The sequence below is a fragment of the Aulonocara sp. 'chitande type north' Nkhata Bay genome, linkage group LG3 (genome assembly GCF_057382095.1).
Source record: "Aulonocara sp. 'chitande type north' Nkhata Bay isolate Kocher_YH1m ecotype deep benthic linkage group LG3, A_spYH_male_GT1.1, whole genome shotgun sequence".
NCBI classification, from domain to species: Eukaryota; Metazoa; Chordata; class Actinopteri; order Cichliformes; family Cichlidae; genus Aulonocara; species Aulonocara sp. 'chitande type north' Nkhata Bay.
This window is the reverse complement of record NC_141346.1, coordinates 24,366,789-24,394,054: the sequence shown is the minus strand read 5'-3', so window position 1 is coordinate 24,394,054 and position 27,266 is coordinate 24,366,789. Positions and strand designations below refer to the sequence as shown.

General features: G+C 39.9%; 2 protein-coding genes across 2 annotated transcripts; both read left to right on the top strand.

The window, feature by feature from the left end:
- The first annotated feature begins 644 nt into the window (after window positions 1-644).
- Window positions 645-8,378, top strand: LOC147334711 (uncharacterized). Its single transcript, XM_086274465.1, has 6 exons — window positions 645-1,572; window positions 3,411-3,538; window positions 4,342-4,701; window positions 7,227-7,313; window positions 7,402-7,511; window positions 7,590-8,378. Exons 2-6 carry the CDS (start codon window positions 3,472-3,474, stop codon window positions 7,632-7,634), a joined length of 669 nt encoding a protein of 222 aa, XP_086130591.1. The 5' UTR covers window positions 645-1,572; window positions 3,411-3,471; the 3' UTR covers window positions 7,635-8,378.
- Window positions 8,379-14,456: 6,078 nt separating this feature from the next.
- Window positions 14,457-21,851, top strand: LOC147334710 (butyrophilin-like protein 10). The gene is made up of 6 exons (XM_086273988.1): window positions 14,457-14,568; window positions 18,546-18,884; window positions 18,981-19,262; window positions 19,398-19,502; window positions 19,608-19,658; window positions 21,709-21,851. Exons 1-6 carry the CDS (start codon window positions 14,457-14,459, stop codon window positions 21,849-21,851), a joined length of 1,032 nt encoding a protein of 343 aa, XP_086130114.1.
- The last annotated feature ends 5,415 nt before the right edge of the window (window positions 21,852-27,266 follow it).

Below are 27,266 nucleotides of genomic sequence, written 5' to 3'. Positions count from 1 at the left end.
TCCTGTCTTGTTGGTGGACATTTGGTTTTGGACTGTTCCCTGTGCTCCTGTGCCCTTGATGGATATTTTGTTTTGGACCCTGGACCCCAAAGGTTTAATATGAAGTTTATTACACAAAGATGTTTTAGTGTTTTAGTGCATTGAGTTTTTAAGACTACAAAGCTCTTTATCTGAATGCCAACGAGATGTGGAGTCACCGCCGTCTTCCACCCAGGAACAGCTGAACTGTGAACTTTTGTGCTGTCGCTCCCACGTCGACCTTCTGATCTCTATGGACACTGCCTCCTTGGACTCCAGCATTTTTTTGTTTGAACTGTTTTTGTATATTTCTGGACTCAGTTTTGGAAAGCTGTTGGCTTTCAGCCCTGATCGTGTCCGTGCCGTCGGGTGAGAAAGGCGACATCTCACTGATTCTGATGTTTTGGCAGGTCCGCGCTTTGTGTTTATGCCCTTTTTGCACTGATGCTATCATGAACTAGCTCTGTGCAGGCAGACAAGGACCCAAATGCAAAACTCATGAGCATGAGTCCAAAACTGAGAAGAAGGTCGACGCAGGAGCGACAGCACAAAAGTTCACTGAACTTTTGTTCAGTGAACTGCAGTTTCAGACACTCCTACAGCATATGACAGTTTTTTGTGTTTGTTTTTTTAAACACGTGTTTTCAAAATTGGAGTTCAAGTTATTTTTACTTCCAACAGTGTTAACATACTACACAGGTCATGAACAAGATTTTTTTTAATTTTCATTGTAAGTGGGCTAAAGCAGTTAATTAAAAGTAGTCTAACATAAATGTAAATGCTGTAATTTGATTATTTTAATAAAACATGTAACTTGGATGGATTTGATGCTGGCGTGACCACAGTGCACACGTCTGCTGTTGCTCACAGTGGTCCAAGGGATCGCTCAGGGAGTTTGTGTATTCGCTCAGATACATGAAAAATTAGAGGGAACATTACCTGGGCTCCCTCTTTACTCTGGCAACTGGTACAAAGATAACAGCGCACAGTCGTCATCAACAGTGTGTGATACAACTGCACATTCAATTCTCCATCTTGGGATTATTTTCTTTTGCTGAGGCATGCACTGTGCAGCGATTTGGGACCTGGAGTAACAATGGAGTTGCGGTATTTGTCCACATCAATTTTGAGGAAATTCATTAAGCTGTTTTCTAACTCTGTTAGACTACACTACACGCTACTATGTCACTGGTGATTACAACACAGCTTCAGTCATACTGTTTCATGACACGGGGCACAAACCCAGTAAACCTCAGTCCCAGAGCCGCAAACAGGAGGTGTGGGACTTTAGCAACTGGATAAACCAGAAGAGATCTGGGAATGTTTTTGTTGTGTCCTCATGGCGACCAATGACACGCCCCAAAATTACGCATGACGTCTTAATAAGAGCGTCTCCCTGACAGCCACTCAGCAGTCGCGTTTAGGAGCGGAGGAAGTCCGAGTCGCCCCGTCAGTCTCTGCACTTGTTGTTATGTCCCGGCTCAGCTCGTCTTCTTACACTTTTCCACTCTGGACTTTAATCTTGTTCGGCTTTCTTAATCACACCTGTTCAAGGTAAACCGATGTTTTACTTAAACTCTGCTTTCAGCTTAAAGCTAACTTTAGTGGGTACTATGACTGTCGTGTCTGCAAGGAGTGGGTGAAATAATCGCTGGTTTGTCACAGCAGGTTGGTCCAGAGTTAAACTATTCTCAGCTATGCTGCAAAATATTACTGACGCCTTTAACTTCTAATAGCAGCCCATGCACTTTGAGTGGAAGAAGACTGTGTCATGATTTATGATGTTAATACATATTACAGTAGCTAAATCATAAACATTATTAATGACCAATAAATGATTTATGGTTTCCACTGCGGGTAAAAAGTCATATACTGTTAGTCAACCCCTAAAACAAGACTATAAAATGTGATGTACTGCCAGAGTTCAGTCAGCTACAGTCACTATCATTGCTTACAATAATGATATTACACACATAAAATATAGCTACAGTATAACATGGATAGACAGGATTTAGTGAGCTGCAGTCTATACTCCCATGATATCCCAATATCATGTAATAGAGATTTCAGACACATATATTTATTACCGTAAGGAAATAAATCTGCAAACATAAAATCTGCTCAGAATTATTTCTGGACAACAGCTTATGTTTTAAAACTTACATTCTTCTTTCCTCAGTCTGAGGATCTTTGTTCAAAAGCAATAATAATGACAGATGTGTCTTGTACTGTAGATTGTGTGTCGACAAAGTTGTAAAAACCCCGATCTTCCACACAGTCAGAGGCTGCAGGTCATTTGCAGTTATTTCAATGTGAACTGCTCTGGGAGAATCACCCCAGAGACTCGTGCTGAATGTAGAGCACAGAAACTAAAGTAATGATACCAAACTTGATATGATACGATTAATGTTCGGCTCATTCTGTCCGACTGAAGCATTTTTTTTCTCTGCTGAGAGGCCAAGAATTCATCTATGAACTATTTATGCAAATTATAGTATAGAATGTGAAGTTATACTGTTGGCTGCTGTTGCTCTGTTATTGGTATCTCAGAATGGTTTATACCTTATTGTAATCTGTACTGATCTGATGCCATGCATCAGCTCACCTGTGTTTGTAGTGTGCTGAAGAACAAATGCTTTTACAAGCTGATCAGACCGGAGCGTCTGGTTTCACTCACTGTCATACTCAGCTCCAGCAAACTCCCATAATCTTGAACAAGCAGAACTATAAATTATTGATGCATGCCTCAGTCTTCACTGCTGTTTTGGTGCTTGTAACTTTTCTGTCCTAGAGATAAATACCTATACAGACGTCACTGGGTTCAACTGAATTCCAACCATTTGTTTAAGCTTTTCCCACTAATGTGCTGTTTATCAGAGATGAAGACGTCAGCTGCTCCTGCAAACACAGTTGGTAAAATCTTCTCTGCTGGAAAACCGTGATGATGTTTCCATGTAACAGAGGTTCAGTCAGTTTTACACAGAATTTCATTTAGAAAAGAAAAACTTAGTTTTTTTTAAATCCAGCAACATTTGATTTTTGTCTGATTTTGCCAGATTTGACCACACTTTCCTGTTCAGAATAAATAAAAACAGATTTATGATGGTTTGTGGGGATTTCTAAAGCATGTTCCTGTAAATTATCTCTGCATGCTGCTCACTGTGTTGTATTTTTCTGATTTCAGTTTAGTTTTCAATCGTTTTAGAGATTTTTAGGTGTTGCTCAGGATTCCCCTCACTCTTGAACTTAGTAGATTTCTGTTGGTTGTTGGTGTTGTTGCTCGCAGCCACCAGCTAACATTAGTAGTTGGTCAGTATCGTAGCGGCTGACATGCTGCTGAACATGCAGCATGTCTGTGTGTTGAGATGTAACAGTTATATTTTTGTCTGCAGCCTGAATGTGAAAATGAAGAAGAAGATCTGGATCCCCACAGATTGTTAAGTAGATGACATCATGGATTTCATGCCTTTCCTTGTGGTCCCACTGTGGACTTCAATTCTTCACTTGGATTTTGTTAAAGGTAAATAACGTTTCTATTGCGTTCTAGTTCATTGCTATAGCACAGACTCTGTGTTTATCTTATTTACTGTATTTCCATGAATGTTAGCACACATTTCAATAAACCACTGCATCCATTTCACATTTTCCTACAAAGAATTGAAAGCAATGAAATGCAGCTCAATACTTCCACAGCTTTGTATTCACAAGCTGCACGGTTTATTTCGCAGACCAAATTTAATGCTGGGATATTTTAATGTAGTCCTTGCTACTGTCTTGCTTAACATAAGCATTCCTACCAGGTCATGAGTATTTGGTCTTATTTGGAACAAGTTCTGAATGTTGTGGGACAAAGATTTATTTGCTGCTTTGTACATTGTGCAGTTCTGACGTCAACCAAGTCTTTAAATTTAAGAATATTACATTTGAGGAAAAGTGGATTTGCTGGTTCTCTTGAAGTGGTTTTACTTATTATCCTTATTGCTCTTCTTTGCAGAATGTATGTGTTTCCCCACACTTACACAATATATAATTCAAGGAAGTCTAATGGGACAATACTGCGTGTGTACGTATGTGTATATATATATTCTATTGGTCGAATATGTGTGATTCCCAAATATTATCAATTTTGTTTGTACTCAGTTTCAATGTTGATTTATTATAGTCAAACCAAGTTTGTATCCTCAGCAAACAATAAGATTTTCAATTAGTTTGAAATTTCACATATATGTCAGTAATGTACAATATGGACAGGAGCATGTCAGGAAAAAAAAGTTCTGATGTTGTATAAAGTTGTGTGTCTGCTCCTCTCTGTCTCCTCAACAGGATCATTTGTAGTGGATGTGACACAGAGCTCCTATCATGCAGAGGAGAACCACAACATCACACTGGAGTGGACGTTCACCACCAAAGCAGACACGTCCCTCTCATCACTGAAGGTCTTCTGTATCCTGAATAATGGCCATAAATACTGGACTTTTTATCATCTTTTTGATGGTGTCGAGTTCTCAGAGGATCAGGACAAAAAGTTTTCAGGACGAGTCCAGAGTGACAAAGACGCCCTCAGAGAAGGACGACTCAGACTCCAGCTGTCCAGACTCAGGACTGAGGACTCGGGTCTGTACCTGTGTGAGGTGGACACAGGTTATGGTCGCGGCTACAACAGCTGCAGACTCACCGTCTCTGGTAAGACAATTCATTTATACACATGTGATCAATGAACTTGAGATAAGAATGTAAATGTTACACCAAATGAACAGAAGATTATTGGTTTCGTTTTACAGCTGTACCAGGGGTTATATTTCTTTGTTCTTTGTTTACATTGACTCGTCATCATGTGCTTGAATCTGATGGTAATTAGTGTGAATGCTTTATTATCTTTATCATTATTATTATTATTATATATTTTTTAAATGGTTTCTTTGAACTCTACAGCTTTTGTCTTTAATTAGTTTAAAACAAGAGTTGGGCACAAGTTTGAATTAATTTTGATCTTCAGTAAACAAACTGTACAAAGACTCAAAGATCATCAGTTTGATCTGTGGGAAAATAAGCATCTTCTTGTTACTTGTCACTGCAAGTTTGTGCCATGTGTCTGTCACTGTGTGAGGAACTTAAAATGTGACGATAATTTAAAAAGAAATTCACATCCTGTTGAACTTTTTATTGACTTTTGACAAACTGAATGCTATTTGATTAAAGACATTAGTACCAACTTGACATTTCAATGTCGTTCTGTGGTTCAAACATCAAACTGCAAACACTCTGGTTGTCAAAGGAGCTTGCAAAGAAAAGCGTCTGGACTTCTTTAAGTTACTTGAAGACGTTTCACCTCTCATCCGAGAAGCTTCTTCAGTTCTAAGGTCAAATGGTGGAGAGTCCCAGATATAAACCTAGTGGGAGTGACCCCCACAGAGGGACAAAAGGACCCCCGATGATCCTCTAATCACCTGAGCCAAGGTGTGAAATTGGGTGTGGGACCCAGTCAGCCAGAGTTTCGGGTGTGTTCATTGTGAAACCTGGCCCCACCTTATCATGCGAATTCCTGAGATCAGATGGCCCAGGATGTGAGTGGGCGTTAAGGCGTCTGGGAAGGGATCTCAAAACTGGATTATAGATGGCAGAGAGTTGGTGTCGTAAACCCCCGCCTCTGTTCAAAGATGGTCGCTCACAGTGGACATAGATGGCTTCTTTCACTCCTCTTTCAAACCATCTGTCCTCTCTGTCCAAAATGTGAACATTGGCATCCTCGAAAGAGTGTCCTTTATCCTTAAGATGCAGATGGACTGCTGAGTCTTGTCCTGTGGAGGTGGCTCTTCTGTGTTGTGCCATGCGCTTGTGAAGTGGCTGTTTGGTCTCTCCAATGTAGAGGTCTGGGCATTCCTCACTGCACTGTACAGCATACACCACGTTGTTAAGTTTGTGTTTTGGCGTTTTGTCTTTCGGGTGAACCAGTTTCTGTCTGAGTGTGTTGCTGGGTCTGAAATACACTGGGATGTCATGCTTGGAGAAAACTCTCCTGAACGGCAAACTCAACATCGAAATTTACCGGAAGCCCACACACACGGACCAGTACCTCCTCTTTGACTCCCATCACCCTCTGGAACACAAACTTGGAGTAATTAGGACCCTACACCACCGGGCAGAACATGTTCCCTCTCAACCTGAAGGAAAAAAGAAGGAACACACACATGTAAAGGAAGCACTCAAAACGTGCGGCTATCCTAAATGGGCGTTTTTAAAGTCAGCAAAGAGGCACAGAAAAGAAGACCAGACACCAGCGAGGGAGGATAAGAAGGACAGACGCAACAACATTGTCATCCCCTATGTAGCCGGTGTATCAGAAAAACTCAGGAGAGTTTTCTCCAAGCATGACATCCCAGTGTATTTCAGACCCAGCAACACACTCAGACAGAAACTGGTTCACCCGAAAGACAAAACGCCAAAACACAAACTTAACAACGTGGTGTATGCTGTACAGTGCAGTGAGGAATGCCCAGACCTCTACATTGGAGAGACCAAACAGCCACTTCACAAGCGCATGGCACAACACAGAAGAGCCACCTCCACAGGACAAGACTCAGCAGTCCATCTGCATCTTAAGGATAAAGGACACTCTTTCGAGGATGCCAATGTTCACATTTTGGACAGAGAGGACAGATGGTTTGAAAGAGGAGTGAAAGAAGCCATCTATGTCCACTGTGAGCGACCATCTTTGAACAGAGGCGGGGGTTTACGACACCAACTCTCTGCCATCTATAATCCAGTTTTGAGATCCCTTCCCAGACACCTTAACGCCCACTCACATCCTGGGCCATCTGACCTCAGGAATTCGCATGACAAGGTGGGGCCAGGTTTCACAATGAACACACCCGAAACTCTGGCTGATTGGGACCCACACCCAGTTTCACACCTTGGCTCAGGTGATTAGAGGATCATCAGGGGGTCCATTTGTCCCTTTGTGTGGGGATACTCCCACTAGGTTTATATCTGGGACTCTCCACCATTTGACCTTAGAACTGAAGAAGCTTCTCGGATGAGAGGTGAAACGTCTTCAAGCAACTTAAAGAAGTCCAGATGCTTTTCTTTGCAAGCTCCTTTGACTACGATGACCTGGATGACTGAGAACCTTCACAGACAAACACTCTGGTTCTTACGTCGTATATTTTTATCAACTGATTATGACTCTAATGATTTTTGTGTTTGTCTAGATGCAAACTTTGCTGAAACCTCGACAATGGGAACGCTGCTGCTTTCCCAAAGCCTCCACACTCCAGATCCTAAGGACGTGATATGTGGTGAGAAGACGGTCTAATTTTTTTTCTGCGTCATCCCTGTTTGGGGTTTTGTGTATTTGTAGTGACCTTCTTTTGTTTTCTACATCAGCAGGTCGATCCAGGGTCCCCGTGGTCGTCGCTGTCATCACCTTATTATCAGTTGTGGCTCTCGCTGGTTTTGCTGCATTTTTCTCTCGCCACATTTTTCTGAAGCTAAAAGTAAGAAACAAACAAACACAAACATGTTGTTGCTTCTTGTGTTGTCAGACTGACTCAGTACTCTACATTTTTCAACAGAAGCATCCAGAGGATGAGACACAAAAACAACCACTACAAGTCTAGCTGCTTTACTCAAAGTAATAATGGTCTTAATGGAGCTGAGAGTGTTAGAGATTTATCTTTGCTGGATCTTCGCAGTCAGGTCAGGGATTCAAACCAGCAACCACACTCAGGTCCAGCAATAAATTTAATTTATTTTTTTGAATTTAATGTAATCTACCCTACAACTTTGTGGACCGGGGAGCTAAATACCAGATTCCTCCAAACTTCAAGAATTTTCTATGCATCATTTTTGTTTGGTTGAGTTTTTGTGATAATCATTTTTTTTATATGTCTTTAGTTGGTTTATTTACTGACTGACAACCTGGCTTATTCACCTTCTTTTAACAGAAGCATTTAGAAGATGAAGATTTTTCTGGATTTATTGCTTTTGTTTGTCTGTATAAACTTTGTTGTGCCATCAGTGTGGTCATCACATCATAATGTTTTATTACTGTTGTTGTATTTTATTTATTTATGCCTGATGGTAGTCCAATTTTTTTTTTTTTGTGTTGTTTTTTTGTTATTGTACTGAATGAAAGTTCTGTTTGTAGTTTTTGTACATCTGTTGGGTTTCAGGGATATTAAAATGCACTACAGGCTTTTTCAACTGATTCCAATTCTAAATCAGAATCAGAATACTTTATTAATCCCAAAGGAAATTATGGGTTACAGCATGTGAGTTAACTAAAGTGCTTGAACTGTTCAGATTAAAGTGCTGGATGAACATCAAATCTGCATACATGCTACTACTGCACATTCACCGTGTGTGTGCTCAGCCCCCCTCCTTTTTTTGCACAAGTCGAGGAGCGTGTCAGGTTACATTTCCCTGTGTGTTTTGTATAACTATGAATGTGACAAATAAAGAACCTTGAAATCTCACTTGTGGTTAGAAACACTTTGAGTTGTCAGTAAGTTGTTTTGGTTTCTTTTTCTTTTTCTTTGGTCAGAAGTTTTCAAAAACACAAGTTACACAAAATGTTGTATCACCAGAACACCACACAGCCAATCAGTAACAAGAAAAATTATGATAATAAAAAATTGAACACAGCTATTCTAAGTTAAAGCCAAGGAATAACATCAGTTTTAAGATATGTTTCAAAAACAGCCAACAAGGGGCCAGCCTAACCTGGACAGGGAGATCATCAGTTTGATGCGATGACTGAAAAGACTCAATGATGCTGGTTCTCAGTCTTGTTTTAGGGACAGACAGGGGCAGCTGGTCCATGGACCAAAATGGTGGAAATATGCATATTTGACGCCAAAGTTCATCACTAATGGAGTACCATATGGCTGCAGTGGGCCCAGGTCCAAGAGAGAAGCGGCTCACACACGGAAACCACCGGGTCTGAGCACAATAACTTTAGTTTTACTTTCATTGAAAATAAAAAAAATAATTAAGGCCATCTGTGCTTTGATGTCTTTTAGACAGTCCAATAGTGTTTTCAGGAAGCTGACATTATTTCTCTTTTAGGCATATATAATGTGAGGGTTCTGAATCTTTCTGAAATGTTAAAACCAACAAAATGGAGACATAACTTTCTTAGCAGCGCCTTTACTCTCCGCACACATCAACTACAACAACACTTTCTGTGCACAGCCCCCATGAGACTTCACTCACCACTCAGGAGTCAGAAAATCAATGAAACAGGTGATTGCAGAAAAACCAACGAGGTAGAGTCAACACATACTGAAATTGAAAATACATGAACACTCAAATATGTATATTTGAGTGTTCATGATGCAAATGGGTACATAACTATACCCCTCATAGACACCTCTGTGCGTTGTTTCCAAGCTCCTAAGACCACATTCAATAAACACACATCCATTCACAAATAGATGATTAAGGAATGTAACCCTTTATGTAACCCAGACTGTCTATTTATCTTTATTAGGCTAATGTTTAAACTGTTCACATGCTGGTGACTTGTTTCAGTTAGTGGTGTTAAAACCTCTTGAAATTTTATTTTTGTACTGCATGACTTATATGAAGTATAGTCTAACCATCTGTAACAGATATACACACACAACAGGGATTTGTTTGATCCTGTTCAACCAGTTTCAGCTACTTTGTCAAAAGAAGACTGGGCGATGCTGACACGACGAGCCATTTCTCACAGAACTTCCTAACACAGAATCATTTGAAAAAAAAAAAACTGAAAAACTGAAAACAAAACATTTTAGTAGCGAATAAATTAGTAGGGGAGACCGGGGATAGTTGTAACGTGGGTCAGTTGTAACACTTCCAATTTCTCCAATCAGGGCTAAGTTTCAAATGATGTGACTCATCCTGTGCATGCCCAACTCAGTTCTGCTATCACATGTGAAAAATCAGCACATTTTGTCAAACACAATTTAACACGAAAAAAAGTAATTTGTATGCCAAAAAGTAAGTTTTTCTACTTAATTTCAATTTCTAATAGCATTATCTGCTTTGCAGTTAAACTCATCAAACTTAAATTATGTTATTTGTATGTCTATGGGGATATATTCTGTGTAGGTCTTTAGTGCTAATGTTTTAGCTGTTGGCTGTAATGTTAGCTAGTTCATGGCTATAGGAGTCTGGGTTAGTTGTAACAATAATGCAGATGTTACCACACTATTACTTTAACTTATATTAAACAAGTTTGTGAACGCCATCAGCAGAGAGAGGTTCACTGGTCGCTTTTGTATATGCGGTTAATGCCATTGGCAACACAATTCCTCCACTGTTTGTGTTCCCACACATACATTATGCAGACCACTGTGTCAGAGATGAACCAGTAGGAAGTACTGGTAGTGGAAATAAATCAGGATGGGTGCAAGAAACAGATTTCCTCATCTTTCTGAAGCACTTTGCAAACCACACCAAGGTAAGCCATGATAAAAAGTAATGGAATTGTGATGCTGGTGAACAACTACATTTTTTCAGCTTCATTGTTATGTTCAAAATTGGTGCAAGAGTTGTAGGTTATAATGGCCACTGAGCCAATGAGGCCAAACTCAAGGAAGACCAACCAAAATTAGTGAAATATTCAGTTGCAGAAATTTCCATAATTTGTCTTTTTTGGGGGGTTGGGATATGTTCAAAAGCTAGATTTCTGCATTCTGTCACACACACACACAGCTACATAAATGGCTCTAAGTGCATTCATGTGTTGAATAAACAAAGATTACACGTTAATGTTTTGTTAGTACCCTTATTTCATTGTGTTACATTTTACCCCAGGATATGTTACAACTAACCCAGACTATGGGGTTAATTGTAACCTTTCACTCTTTGTGTTTGAGACCATACCATGCAATGGGTAATTGTGCTGCAGAGAAAATAGCTGCACTATTTAATAGCCGAGACATGTAAATACTTTGCATTACATTTTGAATCCACTACCTTAAAAGAGCTCCAATTTACAGACAGAAATGTCAAAAATGTTACAACTATCCCTGGTCTTCCCTACATGTAACATGGTAACAACATAATGATATAACACTCTGACACCTCTGTTATTGACAACGAAAGAGTGTGTTTACAAAATGTCAAATCTTTGAGCTTGGATGAGACTAAAAGTGCAATATGCAGTAAAAAAACAAACAAAAAAAAAACGGTCTGAAGATAGTTCAGGTTGATAAGTTGGAGAAATGAGGTATTGAGACAGCAGCTCTGTGTATTCGTTCTCTTAAGGTTTCAGGGAAACTGGCCTTTAGCTCCATTAGGACAACATAAGCTGTCCACCTGTTAACTTCAGTCCTCAAACTGAATGAGAAGATCCTCATGCTCAGACCTTCTTCATCAAGTTCTTTGCACTGGTGTGTGAGGATGAGTCATTCTGTATGAAACAAATCTTTAGGAAAAAGAACCATCATGCAATGTTTTTTAACACATGTGAGCACTGAAAACATTAGAAAAGTGTTAAGTTTGTGTGTTTTCCGAGACAGTCATTAAAAACGGTCACAATAAAAATCATTCAGACCTAAACTCTTCTCTAATATCGACATGTTACAACTTCAGAGTCAGCGCCATCAAATCAGTTTTAAAGAATTTAGAGAGAAACATGTTAATGCAGTGTATGGACGGCACACTGGCACACTGAAAAGGAAACAAATATTTTGATGTGTTCACCTGTTGCTCAGGTGTGGAAGAAAGCATATCATGTTTTTGTCATGGATGTGCGTGGGTGTGCATTCCCATGCTCTGAATCAAGAGATAAGACCTGTAGATTTTTCCCAACACATCAACATCCAGACAAGAAGACAAGAGTAGCTGGGTGAGCAATTACAGACATGCAATCTACAGGCTATTAGATCTATTAATAAAATTTGGAGGACCCAAATCACTGGAGGCAGGTCGAACAAAGAACAAGTGAGATTTTAGAAGTGTAGAAGGCCAGAAAACAACAAATGCACAAAAGAAGGAGCACAAACAGGAGCCTCAGTTAAATTGACAGAAGGAGCCAAAAAGACATCAAGACAAAGACGTGGAGCATAACTGCATGAGAAACAGAAGGCGGAGTCACAAATAAACCAGGAAGTAAAAACAGGGAAGCCACTACCCAGACTCCAAACCTGAAGTCTGTAATGACAAAAACATTATTTCAGAAAAGTTCAGGAATGTCATTCAGTGAGGTGGGGATCAGTTTAGCATACACCTTGGTGACTTATGAAGGTGTGTGTATTTGTTTGTTTTTGTTTCCTGGAAACAGGAGAATTCAACACTATTGTCACCATGGTGAAATAACAACAACACTTAGCACATAGCCCCACCCCTCATATTTATGTCTGAGCCATTCTTAAAAGGTTTTGCTTTTACTTTTAATTGGGACATGGTCATTTCACTGACATTTTCAAAACACATGGTTTTTTGACTAAAGGAGACCAATGTGATCAACAATATGGAGGACCACAAGAGCCACGCACATCGAAATGGAAAGAATTCTGTGCTTAATAATTAATTGTAGAATAAATTCTGCATTTGTAAATTCATTTTCGAATTCCAATTTAATAAACTGATTTTCAAAATGCTTTTTAAAATGGTAATGCAGCACCTGGTCCATGAGACGTGGAAAGTGGTGAGGGGCTCTGAACAAGCAGAATGACAAGGCCATTTGTTCCTTGGACTCTGAAGATAAGGGAAACTGCCAAGAGCCCTTGATCAATCCAGCATTATGAAATTCACTCTGGCACAGCTGGCTGCTGGCAGAGCCCGCAGGCATGTCACTGCAAACCCCTCTGACCTCTGCTCGGTGGTTCCTGGGTAACCCCTCATCTGGGGCTCTTCCCAGGAGGGTGGCATGGTTACCGTTTGGTGGTCCTCCTTGGGTTCTCGTACTCTGGGGCCTCTGGATGTCTGGGGCCTGGATCTCCTCCATACCTGCTTCATGTCCTCAGGGACAGGGCTATGGCTCCCCTCCCCTACCTTGAGGAGATTGCGAACCTGGAGAATTGGTGTCAGGAGAACAATCTCTTCCTAAACGTCAGCAAGACCAAGGAGCTCATGGACTAAAGTCTCTGTTACTGTAGTGAGTGCTGCTCTTCAATTTTAACCTCTAATCTGTTGCAATAACGTTTTAAACAAAAATATTTAATAACAAAGTCAGCTGCAGTTTGAACAAAAACACAATGATGCTGATGTTCACCATAAAAACATCATACAGGCAGAACTCTGCAGACTTTAGCGAGACAGTAAAACATCACAATAAAGTTTAGTAAAAAAAAAAAATGTTTCTGTAGTTTCATGTGGTTGAAACAAAAGTCCAGAAAGTCAGTTTCTGCTTCAGTGACCCAGCAGACTAACAGTTAATCCAACAATGAAGCTTTTCTTTAAAGTGCTGAGAATCAAATATGGTTAGGTTTTAAGACACATGAAAAATCAACAAATAAAATCATAGTTTAAGATCTATATGTTTTATATTCAGACATTCAACCAGAGACAAATCATTAATGACCAAACAAGTTTTTTATCATTTGTGATGTGATTCACTTTGCTTTCAGTTCAAGTTTCAAAAGAGTGTTTTTACCACAACAAACCTTAAACAAAGAAGCACCATTTTAAAAAAAAGAACAACCAAGCAGTCATTAGTTCCTGTATTTAACTAGTTGTTTTTATTGACATTGTGAAAAGGCTAATGCAAAGAGGAAATGTAGACTCTGCCCAGTCTCACTTTCAAACCGCTCGATCTATTAAACTAACTTTCATCTCAGTTTAAGTTACCAATGAGTGTTTTTACCAACCACAAACCTTTGCAACAAAAAAACCCCCAGAATAATCAAATAGTCATCATTAGTTCATGTTTTAAACTCGAGTTGTTTTTCATGACATTGCACATCAGCTGACGAAAAGAATGACAAAATTACTCTGCTCAGTTTCACTTTCAAACCACTCAATTCCCAGTTGAAGGTGGAGGAATTCAACAACAAACTGCAGGTTGGTACCAGAGTCAAAGCTCCGTCCCACACTCATTATGTTCTTGTACTGATCTGTGTCGTGTCCTTAAACTCGCTCTTCTGCTTTCAAGGTAAACAGCTTTTATTTAGAATCACTCTCAGTCACATTAGCAGCTGTGTCGATTATAGACTATCACAGCTGATCAACTAGATTTGATTCACATGTTGGTAAATTAATTAAATTCACTGTGAACTTTTTGAAACTGTTTGAAATTGTAGCTTAAAATGAGTGACTTCTTTCTTTTAAATTTAACGCCTTTACTGTGGTTTATTTTCAGTAAAAATCAAGTATGATCGTATAATCAAAGTAAAAGTTCAGTCTAATCTAAAAACACAAGTTTTATATGTGTGTGTTGAGATTTCATGGAGTTATTATGTCTGCAGGCTGATTGTGAAGAGGAGACAGAAACCAGCCAAATCAAGATGTTTCACTCTTCAGACTGTGATTTTGCTCTCGTCCATCCTCTGTGTGCATCGTGGGCTTCTTACTCTGTTTCTCTGTGGATTTTTATCCTCTGTTTCGTTTTAGTCAAAGGTAAATAAATCTGTTTCTGTGAGACTCTACTTTTAGTTCACTTTAAATAATTATATTTAACTGATAACTAAACTGTATGTGTTGATCCAGTTTCACATGTTAAAAATATTTCCAATGTGACTTTTTAATGCTCACATGTAATTTATAAACCGTCTATTTGTCTTTAATAATCACCGAGGGGACAGAGTGTAAGATTCCACCAAGTTTCCCGTGACCATCATTACAAACAGTTTAAGTTCCCTTTAATTCTCTTTGGGACACATTGAAGATTGTGAACTCTCTCATTGTGCATAGAGCAGCAGAAGGGAAAATCCTGATGAAACTATAAACAGTACTTCCTGTTTCGTCATTTGTGAACTTTAATTTGAATTCAAAGAACAAAATCATTAAATAAATGAAGTCTGTTGAAGCTGCCACAGTATGTCAGAGAGTGAATCTGGACGTTTTGCAAGGTTGAAAAACTGAACCAGAACTGAACCAGAAACTGATCTCAGAAAAATGAAACACACTTTAATAGTTGATCTTGTTTTAATAAGTAACTAATAATGAACTCCATTAATGGCACGACTTTAATAAAGGCGCCCAGCAGCAAAGCTCTCTGATGGTTTCATTATTTCCTTCATTCTGAGGAAAAATCATTGTTTCATGTTTGTCACAGCAGAACTTCATCAGATTGTTGTTGTTGTTATTGTAGTTTGTAGATGTGTGTTTGTTCTGTGTTATATGCAGCTATTGATTTAAAAATGCAGTCAAGGCTTTTTCAAGGTAGTCTCAGTCAAGGTAGATTCTGTCCACTTCAAAATAAAAGAGAACATCACAAGCCTGATACCTGCATCCGAGAAGCTTCTTCAGTTCTAAGGTCAAATGGTGGAGAGTCACTCCCACTAGGTTTATATCTGGGACTCTCCACCATTTGACCTTAGAACTGAAGAAGCTTCTCGGATGAGAGGTGAAACGTCTTCAAGCAACTTAAAGAAGTCCAGACGCTTTTCTTTGCAAGCTCCTTTGACTACGATGACCTGGATGACTGAGAACCTTCACAGACATATTGCCGTACATTTTGGGAGGAACACCCTTCAACTGGTGCGGGAGTATGAAAGGGAATCAAGGAAACTAGCGGATTATAGGAACCATCTCCGTTTCAACCTAAGATGTAGACAAAGCAGAGTTGTTCCTAAGAGCCTGCGCCTTGGATCCACTGTCAGGGGATACAGAGCAGACTTGATTCTACAGAGAGCACAAAATCACCTTTTAAGTGAAAGGATAAGACAGGTCCATTTCACCATAGATGCCCTCCAGATCAAGATCAGCCAGACCCTGCAAGAACTGGAAATCCTTCTACCCTCTCCAATCTTACAAGAGGTTTACAAGTTTGTGGACAAGGCTCAGCGGGCCCAACACTCTAAAGGAAAAGAAAGACAGGAAATTTCACACCTTGCTTTCAAAAACACACACTACTCATCCTGAATCTACACAACCCAGAGAAGAAAACACACCTGAAGTCAGTCAGGAGAAATGGGTTAAGAACTTTTCAGACAGGAATCTCACTGAACCTGAAAAGAGAGTATTAGCCAAAGGACTCAATTTTGCCATCTCTCCACAACAGTTGCCCATAGTGGACCTCATCACAGCCACGGAATCTGCCATACGGATTAATAAATTATCACAGACAGAAGCAGAGCAAATCAGGATGAAAGTCTCAGCCACGCTCTCCAGTGCCAAAGTCCCTCCATCCAACCTCACAATACAGGAAAAGAAGGCCGTTGCTTCCCTGAGCAAAGACCACAACATCACTGTTTTACCAGCTGATAAGGGAAGATGCACCGTGGTCCTAAACACTACAGATTACCATGCAAAGATCACTACTCTCCTCAGTGACGACAATACCTACGAAGCCCTAAAGCGAGACCCCACAAGCAGCTACAAAAAGAAAGTTATAGCTTGCCTTCAAGACTTTGAAAAGGACAAAATTATTGACCGCCTTACATATCACCGCCTTTACCCAGGAGAAGCCATACCCTGCATCTATGGACTTCCGAAGATCCACAAGGAAGCTGTCCCACTCAGACCCATAGTCAGTAGCATAAACTCGGCCACGTATAACATTGCAAAACACCTTGCTACCATCCTTGCGCCTCTCGTGGGGAACACCCCACACCACATCAAGAACTCCACTGACTTCACCGAAAAGGTTCAGAAACTTACCCTGGATCCAGATGAAACCATGGTGTCCTTTGATGTAGTCTCTCTCTTCACTTGCATACCCACCACGGAGGCCGTGGAGACGGTCAGAAAACGATTACAAGAAGACAGCTCCTTGGAGGACAGGACCAACTTCACACCCGATCAGATCTGCACACTGTTAGACCTCTGCCTCACCACTACATATTTCAAGTACAATGAAGGCTTTTACAGACAAAAACATGGCTGTGCCATGGGCTCCCCCGTGTCACCTATTGTAGCCAACCTTTACATGGAGGAAGTGGAAAGGAAGGCTCTTGGCTCTTTCAAAGGAAGAGTACCCAGCCACTGGTACAGATATGTGGACGACACCTGGGTCAAAATCAAGACACAAGAAGTGGAATCCTTCACTGCGCACATTAACGCTGTGGATAAAAACATCAAGTTCACCAGGGAAGACACAAAGGACAACTGTTTGCCTTTCCTGGACTGCGCCGTGCACATTGAAGAGAACGGCAAACTCAACATTGAAATTTACCGGAAGCCCACACACACGGACCAGTACCTCCTTTTTGACTCCCATCACCCTCTGGAACACAAACTTGGAGTAATTAGGACCCTACACCACCGGGCAGAACATGTTCCCTCTCAACCTGAAGGAAAAAAGAAGGAACACACACATGTAAAGGAAGCACTCAAAACGTGCGGCTATCCTAAATGGGCGTTTTTAAAGTCAGCAAAGAGGCACAGAAAAGAAGACCAGACACCAGCGAAGGAGGATAAGAAGGACAGACGCAACAACATTGTCATCCCCTATGTAGCCGGTGTATCAGAAAAACTCAGGAGAGTTTTCTCCAAGCATGACATCCCAGTGTATTTCAGACCCAGCAACACACTCAGACAGAAACTGGTTCACCCGAAAGACAAAACGCCAAAACACAAACTTAACAACGTGGTGTATGCTGTACAGTGCAGTGAGGAATGCCCAGACCTCTACATTGGAGAGACCAAACAGCCACTTCACAAGCGCATGGCACAACACAGAAGAGCCACCTCCACAGGACAAGACTCAGCAGTCCATCTGCATCTTAAGGATAAAGGACACTCTTTCGAGGATGCCAATGTTCACATTTTGGACAGAGAGGACAGATGGTTTGAAAGAGGAGTGAAAGAAGCCATCTATGTCCACTGTGAGCGACCATCTTTGAACAGAGGCGGGGGTTTACGACACCAACTCTCTGCCATCTATAATCCAGTTTTGAGATCCCTTCCCAGACGCCTTAACGCCCACTCACATCCTGGGCCATCTGACCTCAGGAATTCGCATGACAAGGTGGGGCCAGGTTTCACAATGAACACACCCGAAACTCTGGCTGATTGGGTCCCACACCCAATTTCACACCTTGGCTCAGGTGATTAGAGGATCATCAGGGGGTCCTTTTGTCCCTCTGTGGGGGGTCACTCCCACTAGGTTTATATCTGGGACTCTCCACCATTTGACCTTAGAACTGAAGAAGCTTCTCGGATGAGAGGTGAAACGTCTTCAAGCAACTTAAAGAAGTCCAGACGCTTTTCTTTGCAAGCTCCTTTGACTACGATGACCTGGATGACTGAGAACCTTCACAGACATATGCAAACTATCATGTTGTCCATGTGATCCCAGACAGGAAACAAGACTTTAACAAACAGCTGAGGGAATCTTCTTTTTTGTTGTTGTTGTTGTTGTTGCTTTGTAACAAAGAATATTCACGTAACAATATCATCTACTTCTACCGTTTTCTTATGTTTCTTTGCAGGAAAATCTCATCTGGTGTGTCCATCTCAGGTTGTAGCCATGCTGGGTGATGATGTTGTTCTTCCATGTCAGCTTAAACTTGCTGTTGATGCTAATTCTGAGACTGTGAACTGGATCAAACCTGGTCTGGACCCAGATGTCGTCCATCTTCATAAAGATGGACGGCTGGTGTTTGAGAACCAAAATCCATCTTATCACTTTCGTACACGAGTCTTTGTGGATGAACTGATCAAAGGAAACGTCTCGCTTAAAATATTCAAAGTGAAACTCTCTGATGAAGGAACGTACAGATGCTTCATTCCCTGGATACGTGAAGAAGCTTCCATTGTTCTCACTGTTGGTGAGTCTAAACATTTAAACAAACCTGATTTAAAATATAAAGAAGCTTTATAATCAGTGGAAAGATGTTTACAATTCCTTCTTCCCCCTTCATCAGCTTCAGCATCTACACCCATCATAAAGGTGATGTCAAATGTCAGCAGCAGGGTGGTGTTACAGTGTGAGTCTGCAGGCTGGTATCCAGAGCCTGAGCTGCTGTGGTTGGACGGTGAGGGAAACCTCCTCTCTGCTGGACCTGCAGAGACCCTCAGAGGTCCTGATGACCTCTATACTGTCAGCAGCAGAGTGACTGTGGAGAAGAGACATAACAACAACATCACCTGCAGAGTCCAACAGAGGAACACCAACCAGAGCAGAGAGACACACATACATGTTCCAGGTAATAATGACTCACATTCACAAACTATGTCATTATTTTTGACATTAGTTTGTCACATTCATTTTTCCCTCTAGCGGTAAAATCACACACACTTCCTCTAATCCACAATATGGTTGGTTGATTTTGTCCTTTAAGGTGAAGACATCAGAGATGCCACATTAATTATTACTGTTGGAGCAGCTTTCTTGGTGTGTATTATAGTGGCATTTGTTACATGGAAACAGAAGCAAAAGCAAAGTGGTGAGTCAGAAATTTATTTTTAGTTATTGTCAATATTATCTGCAATAAGTGATCACAATCACATGTGTAAAGTGTATAAGTAAATTGATATGTCATTTGATACAGAGGAACAGAGGAACACCAACCAGAGCACAGAGACACACATACATGTTCCAGGTAATAATGACTCACATGTAAGTCTTGATGCGTGCTCAATTATCCAGGTAACTAAATCCCAAATAGTTGATTCTGTTCATCTGAACGTAGCGTTTTGTGGGAGAAACGTTTCATCACTCATCCAAGTGACTTCTTCAGTCTCAGCTGACTGCAGGTTTCCCCAATCTTATAAACCAGAGGTCCCCAATCCCAGTCCACGAGGGTCGGTGTCCCTCCAGGTTTTAGATGTGTCCCTGATCCATCACAGCTGATTTAAATAGATAAATTACCTTCTCAACGGTCGTGTCCAAATTCATGGGCTGCATCCTCCTGAGGGCACATTTGTAGACCGATTACGTCACAGCGACGCTGTCCAAATTCGTAGAATGCAGCCGACAAATGCATCCTCCTTTTCCCCGAATTTGAAGGATGGGTCAGGTGTGTCCTTCGTAGCCCACCATATCCCAGAATTCATAGCCAAACTCCAGTTTCCGGCAAGTTTTAAAATTACTGTTATTAATCTTTCTGGGTCACAAAATAAACTTTTAACAGGCGAGAATGTGGGTGTGTAAACTTGAAATATCTGCTTGGTTTATCAAGATATCACATATTTGCAAAAGTCCTTCCACGTTTTCAGAGACGTCTGCTACCCACCAGCTCAATAGCTTGCCGGGAGCTCGAGGGTCACTGATGCGGCTGAGAACGGCACAACTCCCGGTACATCATTTTCAGATCACTGCGGACTTTCGCTACTCAGGTTAAACGTGATATATAAGTCACTTAGACAACCTAAAATGTTATTGTTTGGCTTTTTTCAGTGTTTTATTTGTTCGTGAGAAAATCGGTTTGGCTGAGATTAAAGTTATTAGATTAGATAAAATAAAACTTTATTAATCCATTGGGTGGGTTCCTCTGCAGCCCATGAATTTGGACACGACTAACACTCGTGAACTGGGATTGGGGACCCCTCTTATAAACAGTACATTTGCATAATGACTGAAACCAGCCAACTGAATGAACAATGGGCTGTGAGGTCAGTTCCTTGATCACGTAAGGAAAAAAAACAACTTTTTTGCCTGTTTTTTTTTTTTCTACTTTGAAATAACTTGTGACCAGTTGTAAATTTTTTTAAATCTTGTTAGACAATATAAACCATATCCACTGTTCACTGTATCAGTCCTGCTGTAGTGGTTGTTTGCTTGCTGAGTATTCCTGTTGTATTGAAGTTGAAACAAAAGAAAACTGGTTCTTAATCAATTTATCTTGCATCAGATACATCTATATGTACAGGTGCTGGACATTTGACAATTTTGTTTTTATGTAAGATTCGATTTCCCTTTTATTCACTTTGTCAAACTTTAAATGAGAACATCAAATTCCTGTGACACTGTTTAATGCAGCTTCCTCATTAGCACATATTTAAAAACCTTAACATTTTTATGGGGATTTCTTCTGTACTGAAAAATGCTGGAAAATCCTTTCAACCCTTTAAACTTTGATGGTAAAATTGAAGTGTCGATGATTCATTTTCTGATTTACATTAATACTACTCTGTGTTTTCAAATTTAAAATGATGTAGTCAACATATTTTATAATATACTGAATAGGTGTACATCTTTATTGCTGCAGTTAAACCAGGCTCTGATTAAGGCTTAATGCATTTCTATTCCTGCGAAATGACCTTTTTTAAACACTGTTATTTAAATCACTGTTTGCATCACAAGTTATTTCCTGTGGGGAAAAGAACCATGATTTCAGCAAATGTACAAGAGTAATGGAGGAAGGTGTTTTACAAGGAAATCTATTGTAAGGAATCAAAAACAAAAGGAAAAATTACTGAAGAGGAGCCCCATCGAGGACTATATTTAAAACTGACTCAAAACCTCATTATAATTTTACACACATGTGTTTGTTATTTAAGTGAAAAAGAAAATGAAATAATACTGTTTTCATGTTATTCTATTCATATTTCTGATCATTACTTTTTACACTTAATTACAAGATTACAGCAAACGATGTCCAAGTAAATATTTATATGAATGGTAACTCTGTCATTTATTTGTATTTGTAGACCACATGAACGATGGAAGTGAACAGACAGAAGAAGAAAATAAGGACATAACTCTCTTTAATGACAACCAGACTGTAACATCAACACAGGGGCTGCTGGAAAGTGAAAAAAGGTGGCACGAGTCATTTCAAAGATTCGACTGAATGGCCAAAATGACTTTTTCAGTTATGACCCCTCAGTGCCTGTTTTATGAATTGTAAAAACAAAAAAAGAAATCATTTTTATTCCTCTGCTTTTAAGTTTGACTGAGTGATGTCTTCTCACCTTGTATTTATTGTTGTTTTTATTTGTTGATCTCTTTTTTGATATCTGTTGTTTTAAAATCAGTGCTCTATAAATCAAACTGAATTTGACTGAATTTATTTTCTTAGTGTTTATATAATCGTACCACTTCTCCCTTGTTGGTCATTTTGTTTGCGCATCAAAACAAGTTGCTTTTTGCACTTGAAACCTTTTTTTTCTACAACCAGTTGTGAGTGTTGCTGCTTGTAGATCTGTCCAAGAATCAGGTGTAATTCATAAATAATTTACAAGTAGAAATTAGGGGTGCAACGATATTCGTATCGATACTGAACCGTTCGATACAGTGCTTTCGGTTCGGTACGCATATGTATTGAACAATACAACATTTGTAATTTATTTTATCAACTTTCCTTCTGACGATGCTGTCTGTGTTGAGCGCTCAGTGAATCTGTGTTCGACTACTCCGCCTAGGCTGCACTGTCGAGCGCAGATCCACTGAGTGCTCAACACAGACAGCATCGTCAGAAGGAGGAGCGCAGGGCAAGCTAGCGAGACAGATGTGAAGCTCTCCTTGCAACATGGCAAATTGAACCTCCCCCACCCTCATTCAGATCTGGCGTTTGGAATTATTTTGGTTTTCATGTGACATATGACCCTGAAGGTAAGCGCTTCATGGACTAAAGTAAAACAGTATGTTGGATGTGCCATGCAATGCTCAATTACATGGGTGGGAGCTAGTGTGTTAGTGCAGTTAGCTCGTTAACGTGTTGGCCGTCTAGCCCCACGCACGGGGCGATCAGGGGTAGCTCGTTAACGGAGATTTGCCTCGTTATGGCGTTAACGTCATTTCAACGAGATTAACCTGAAAGCACTAGTGGGAACACAACGAATATGGCTGCACATTTACGCCGACATCATCATCGTGCAAAGACAAGTGGAAGCAGACGAAAACAACAAGCACGCATGCTACAAACTTTACCAGAGTCATTTAGACAGCCGTTAGCACATGATTCTCCTTATGGGGACCTGATATGTTTAATATGCTGCTGAGAATATAGCCCAGAAGAAGCGAATAGTATAGCTTTTATTTTGGAAAGAGCCATTTCTCTGTAATAAACTCTCTTTTCCAAAGATGAGTGATTCCTCAATCAGATACAGGGCTCACAATATCGCTAGCCCGAAGTCCTGGGGCTAGCGATTTTTCCAGTCGGGCTACCAAAATCTATCTCTGCCCTGCCCGTCGGGCTATCGTAGGAAGGAAAAATATATGTCAATGCTTTTGCATTCTTTCGGAAATGTAGCTTCTTACCATACTCTCACACGTTGAAAATAAGGACACCTATTTTCAAATGCTGTATATAGACTACTGTTCAGCACTCAACACTGTAATCCCAAACAGAGTAGTGGGAAAGCTTTCCACTCTTGGACTTACACCTCCCTCTGTCACTGGGTCCTGCACTTCCTCACAGGCAGACCTTAGGCAGTCAGAGTTGGTACAAGGACATCAGGTACAAAGATAATGAGCACAGGGACTGTCCAAGGCTGTGTGCTCAGTCCACTCCTGTACACCCTCTTCACCTATGACTGCGTCCAGCAAACACCACAGGAGTGTGAAAGCAACGTCAACCACACTAAAAAAACCAGCTTCTATCCACAGGCCGTCAGGCTACTGAATCACTGACTTATTATCAAACTGTGATTATCTTTAACCTGTAAATCTGCAATTTTGTTTATTTATATACAACATAATACAACATAAACTATTATATTATGTTATGTTATATTATATTACCACTGTGACACTGTTGCAACTACTTGAACTTTAAACTCTGACTATACCCACACATAAGCTACAAACATAAGCACCTTTTTTACTTTATTTATTATTTTCTGTGCTCAAAATTAAGTTTATTCTTTATTTTAGTTAGTTGTTTTTTTGTTGTATGAAGGGAAAGTAATTCTTACTTGTAAAGTAAGAACTTCATTGCCATGTGTAACCACTTGTGTTTTGTGGTGTATATGACACTAAACTTGTTGAATCTTGAATCAACATCTTCATGGGAAAAACTCATCAACTTGCTCCTTCTTCTTTATTAACATGGTGACTTCTCAGATTTCTTGGATTTTTCCTCACATCTACTATGAAGTAGCTCCTCACTGAGATAATGTGGCCACATTGAACATTCTCACAGTTATGTGCCAAAAGAACTTCTAAAGACAACAAAGATATAAGATTTACAATAAGATGTCCATCTCTTACTGTGTTTTGTCTTTTGCAGACTGTCAGGAGTAGTGTCGTGAATGAGAGAAGGAGGACCCAAATGCTGGACTCAAAGGTAGGTAGGTGAAGGTGGATGTTTATTGCCGATGGAGTGAACAAACAGAACAGAGGCAGGAAATGGCTGGCTGGACGGCTGACTGAATGAATGAATGAACGAACAAAGGTCTGACTGAATGGCTGACTGACTGAACGCAGGCGGAAACGATAACATCAATGACACGACAGTGAACGAGTAGAAACAGAGGGCTTAAATACACAGACTGATGAGGATGATAATGAGAGACCGGTGAGTACACAGCTGAACATAATCTGGCTAATGACACAAGACGAGCTGACACAGGAAAAGCAGGAAGTGAGAACATGGAAGTGGCAAAATAAACTGAACATGAACAAAACTGAAAACACTGGGTCACCGACCCAGGAACCCTGACACAGACAATGATCAGTCGTCAATCAAGCTGTTTTTAAACAGCCCCTTTTGAACATTTTTTAAAAACAGAGTATTGACTGAACCAATGTGACAAGATTAATAAAAAGAATCGTCTTGGTCTCTAACACCTACACAACAAAGCGACGATTAAAAAAAATGTATTGTGGATAAAAACTGTGGTTAATCTCTTGAGTACAGTTTTTATGGTTGAGTCAGTTAGAGGTCATTGTTTCAGTGGTTTAACAAACAAACAACATTCCTCTGATAATGGTCAGGTACAAGAACAGAAAACTGAGTGAAAAAGCAGCCAACATGTCCAACAAAGCTTTAGAGACCTTTAGAAAGTTTGTAGAACTATTGAACATTAAAAAATAAGTAAAATATAGTCTTGTCATTTGAAGCAAAATATACAGAACTAAATTATTCCATAACTCAGAAAACTAAAAATAAAATGTATTTTTAATGTGTTTTTTCGTGTGTTTTGATTTTATTTACTCATTGAATTTAGGTGACACTATAAAAATTAACAAATGCTGGGTGGACCTTTTTCTAATCAGCTCAAAACAAACATGGCTGCAGCATAACACTTAAACAAATAAGAGAAGTGAAGCAATGGTTCATTGGCAATGACAAAAAGTCATAAACAATAAACTCTTAATATCTATCAGACTGCTAGCAGCATGTTTAGGTTTGCGTTCACATCTACCCCTTTTTTGTCTTTGTCGCACACACAGATCATGACCATATCAGAATGCACAACCGTACGCACATTCACTTCTCTTTTCCTAACCACATTTTTTCCCAACTGCTTCAGACTCTTGCTTCACAGCTCTGAGGTCTGCACATACTTCTGTTAACAGGCATCAGATCTGATGATATCTGGGTCATTTCTCTGTTCCCGGATTTAGCTGTGGTGTGGTAAATCTGCCATTCTGATATTAAAGTGAACACAAACATGTCTGCTTTCAGTATGGAGAGAAATATGTCTCAAAGGGTTGCAAATGCGTAAGATATGATCCACAACTGTGATTAATTCATCAAATGATTTGCATACATTTCTTTCACACTGAGCATTTGAGCATCTGTGCAAAGCTATCAGCATGTTGTGAGTGAGCGAGGGAGATGTTACATGTAGTTGAAGACATTTGTGTGCACAGAAAGGTTTTTGAAAGTCCCAAAGTTCAGAGTCAAGTCCATCCTTGGATCCAAATACCTATGTGAGCTGTTTTATCAGACATGAACTGCATGAAGTCCAAGCAGCACTATTTCCTGAGTGATCACTCTCTGCAGTCCTGCATGAATGTTAAAGTGACTTCTACAGCTTTGATGTGGAGAAGCTCTGCATGTTCAGAAACAGAGGTCACACTAAAAAGTGAGAACAGTATCATATGCTGTTATTTTGCAATAAATATCTATATACTGGACAGGCTGCCTGCAGTTTGATGACAAAACAGAAGATGAAACACACTAAAAGTCACAAGAAAAAAACATACAAATAGTTTTCATGATTATTTTTTTATTTTAACAGGTGGGCGGTACCATTCGTCTCTTACATTGTTTCATTCGGACTGTCTCTCGTGTTCAGCTTTCATGGTCTGGATGCTTCAAGGTAAACAGGTTTATGTTGCGATGCCCTCATATTGATGACAGCTGTCAGTAACTTTGACAATGAAAAACTTAAATGAGTTTTTTCTCAGACAAGTTCTGCATTCAAAAGGAGCAACTGTTCTTTGTCATCGTTTAATGCCTTCATTGAGGTTTATTTGTTAATACTTATCAAGTGAAATGGAAGTTCAGTCTGATCTAAAAATAAGAGTTTCATGTCTGTGTGTTAACAAGCAGATGTAACTTAATTCACAGTGAAAATACTATTAAAACCTGAAATATGCTTGTTTCTATTAAGACTGAACCATTCTAATATAAACAGAGCTAGTACTTATATTTGAATACCTCCCCAATTGTGATATCGGGGTATAGAGCTAGCATCACACCGGCAGTAAAACATCCTTAGCTTAGAACATATACCGCACTTATACCACACTGTAAAGAACAACAACATACTACATTCTCATAGCTCCAGATTGGCCTTTTTCCAGAGGTTTCTGAGCTTATTCGGATAGTAAAATGCATTATCTAAACTTAACAGGTAGCTAACGAAAGCATGTGACTCACTCGGATTGACAGATGTTTTTCCCTTTGTGGTCAGAGTTCGGGGCCTAATAAAAGAGTAACTTATTAGCATTTATATTTAAAACAATTTAGTCTCATTAACTGGTTTGTAGTACTGAGGTATTTTCCTGTTGGACTCCGAAACACTTGACTGCCATTGGAGGGAAGATCTCACGGGAAGAGACAGGTAACACTTGCACGAGACGCAAGGTCGTCGCAAAACAAAACTGCATCAAAGTGCGCCCTTGTGACAATAATATGCTATAGTTTTAGATGATGAAAAAGGATTTTGTAACCCTGTATTTTACATCGGCATTAATTTTGGGATTTTAATGATTTCTTTGAACTCTACAGCATTCATCTTTAATGACTTAAAAATAGGAGTTGGCCCCAAGTTTGAATTTATTTGGATCTTCAGTAAACAAACTGCACAAA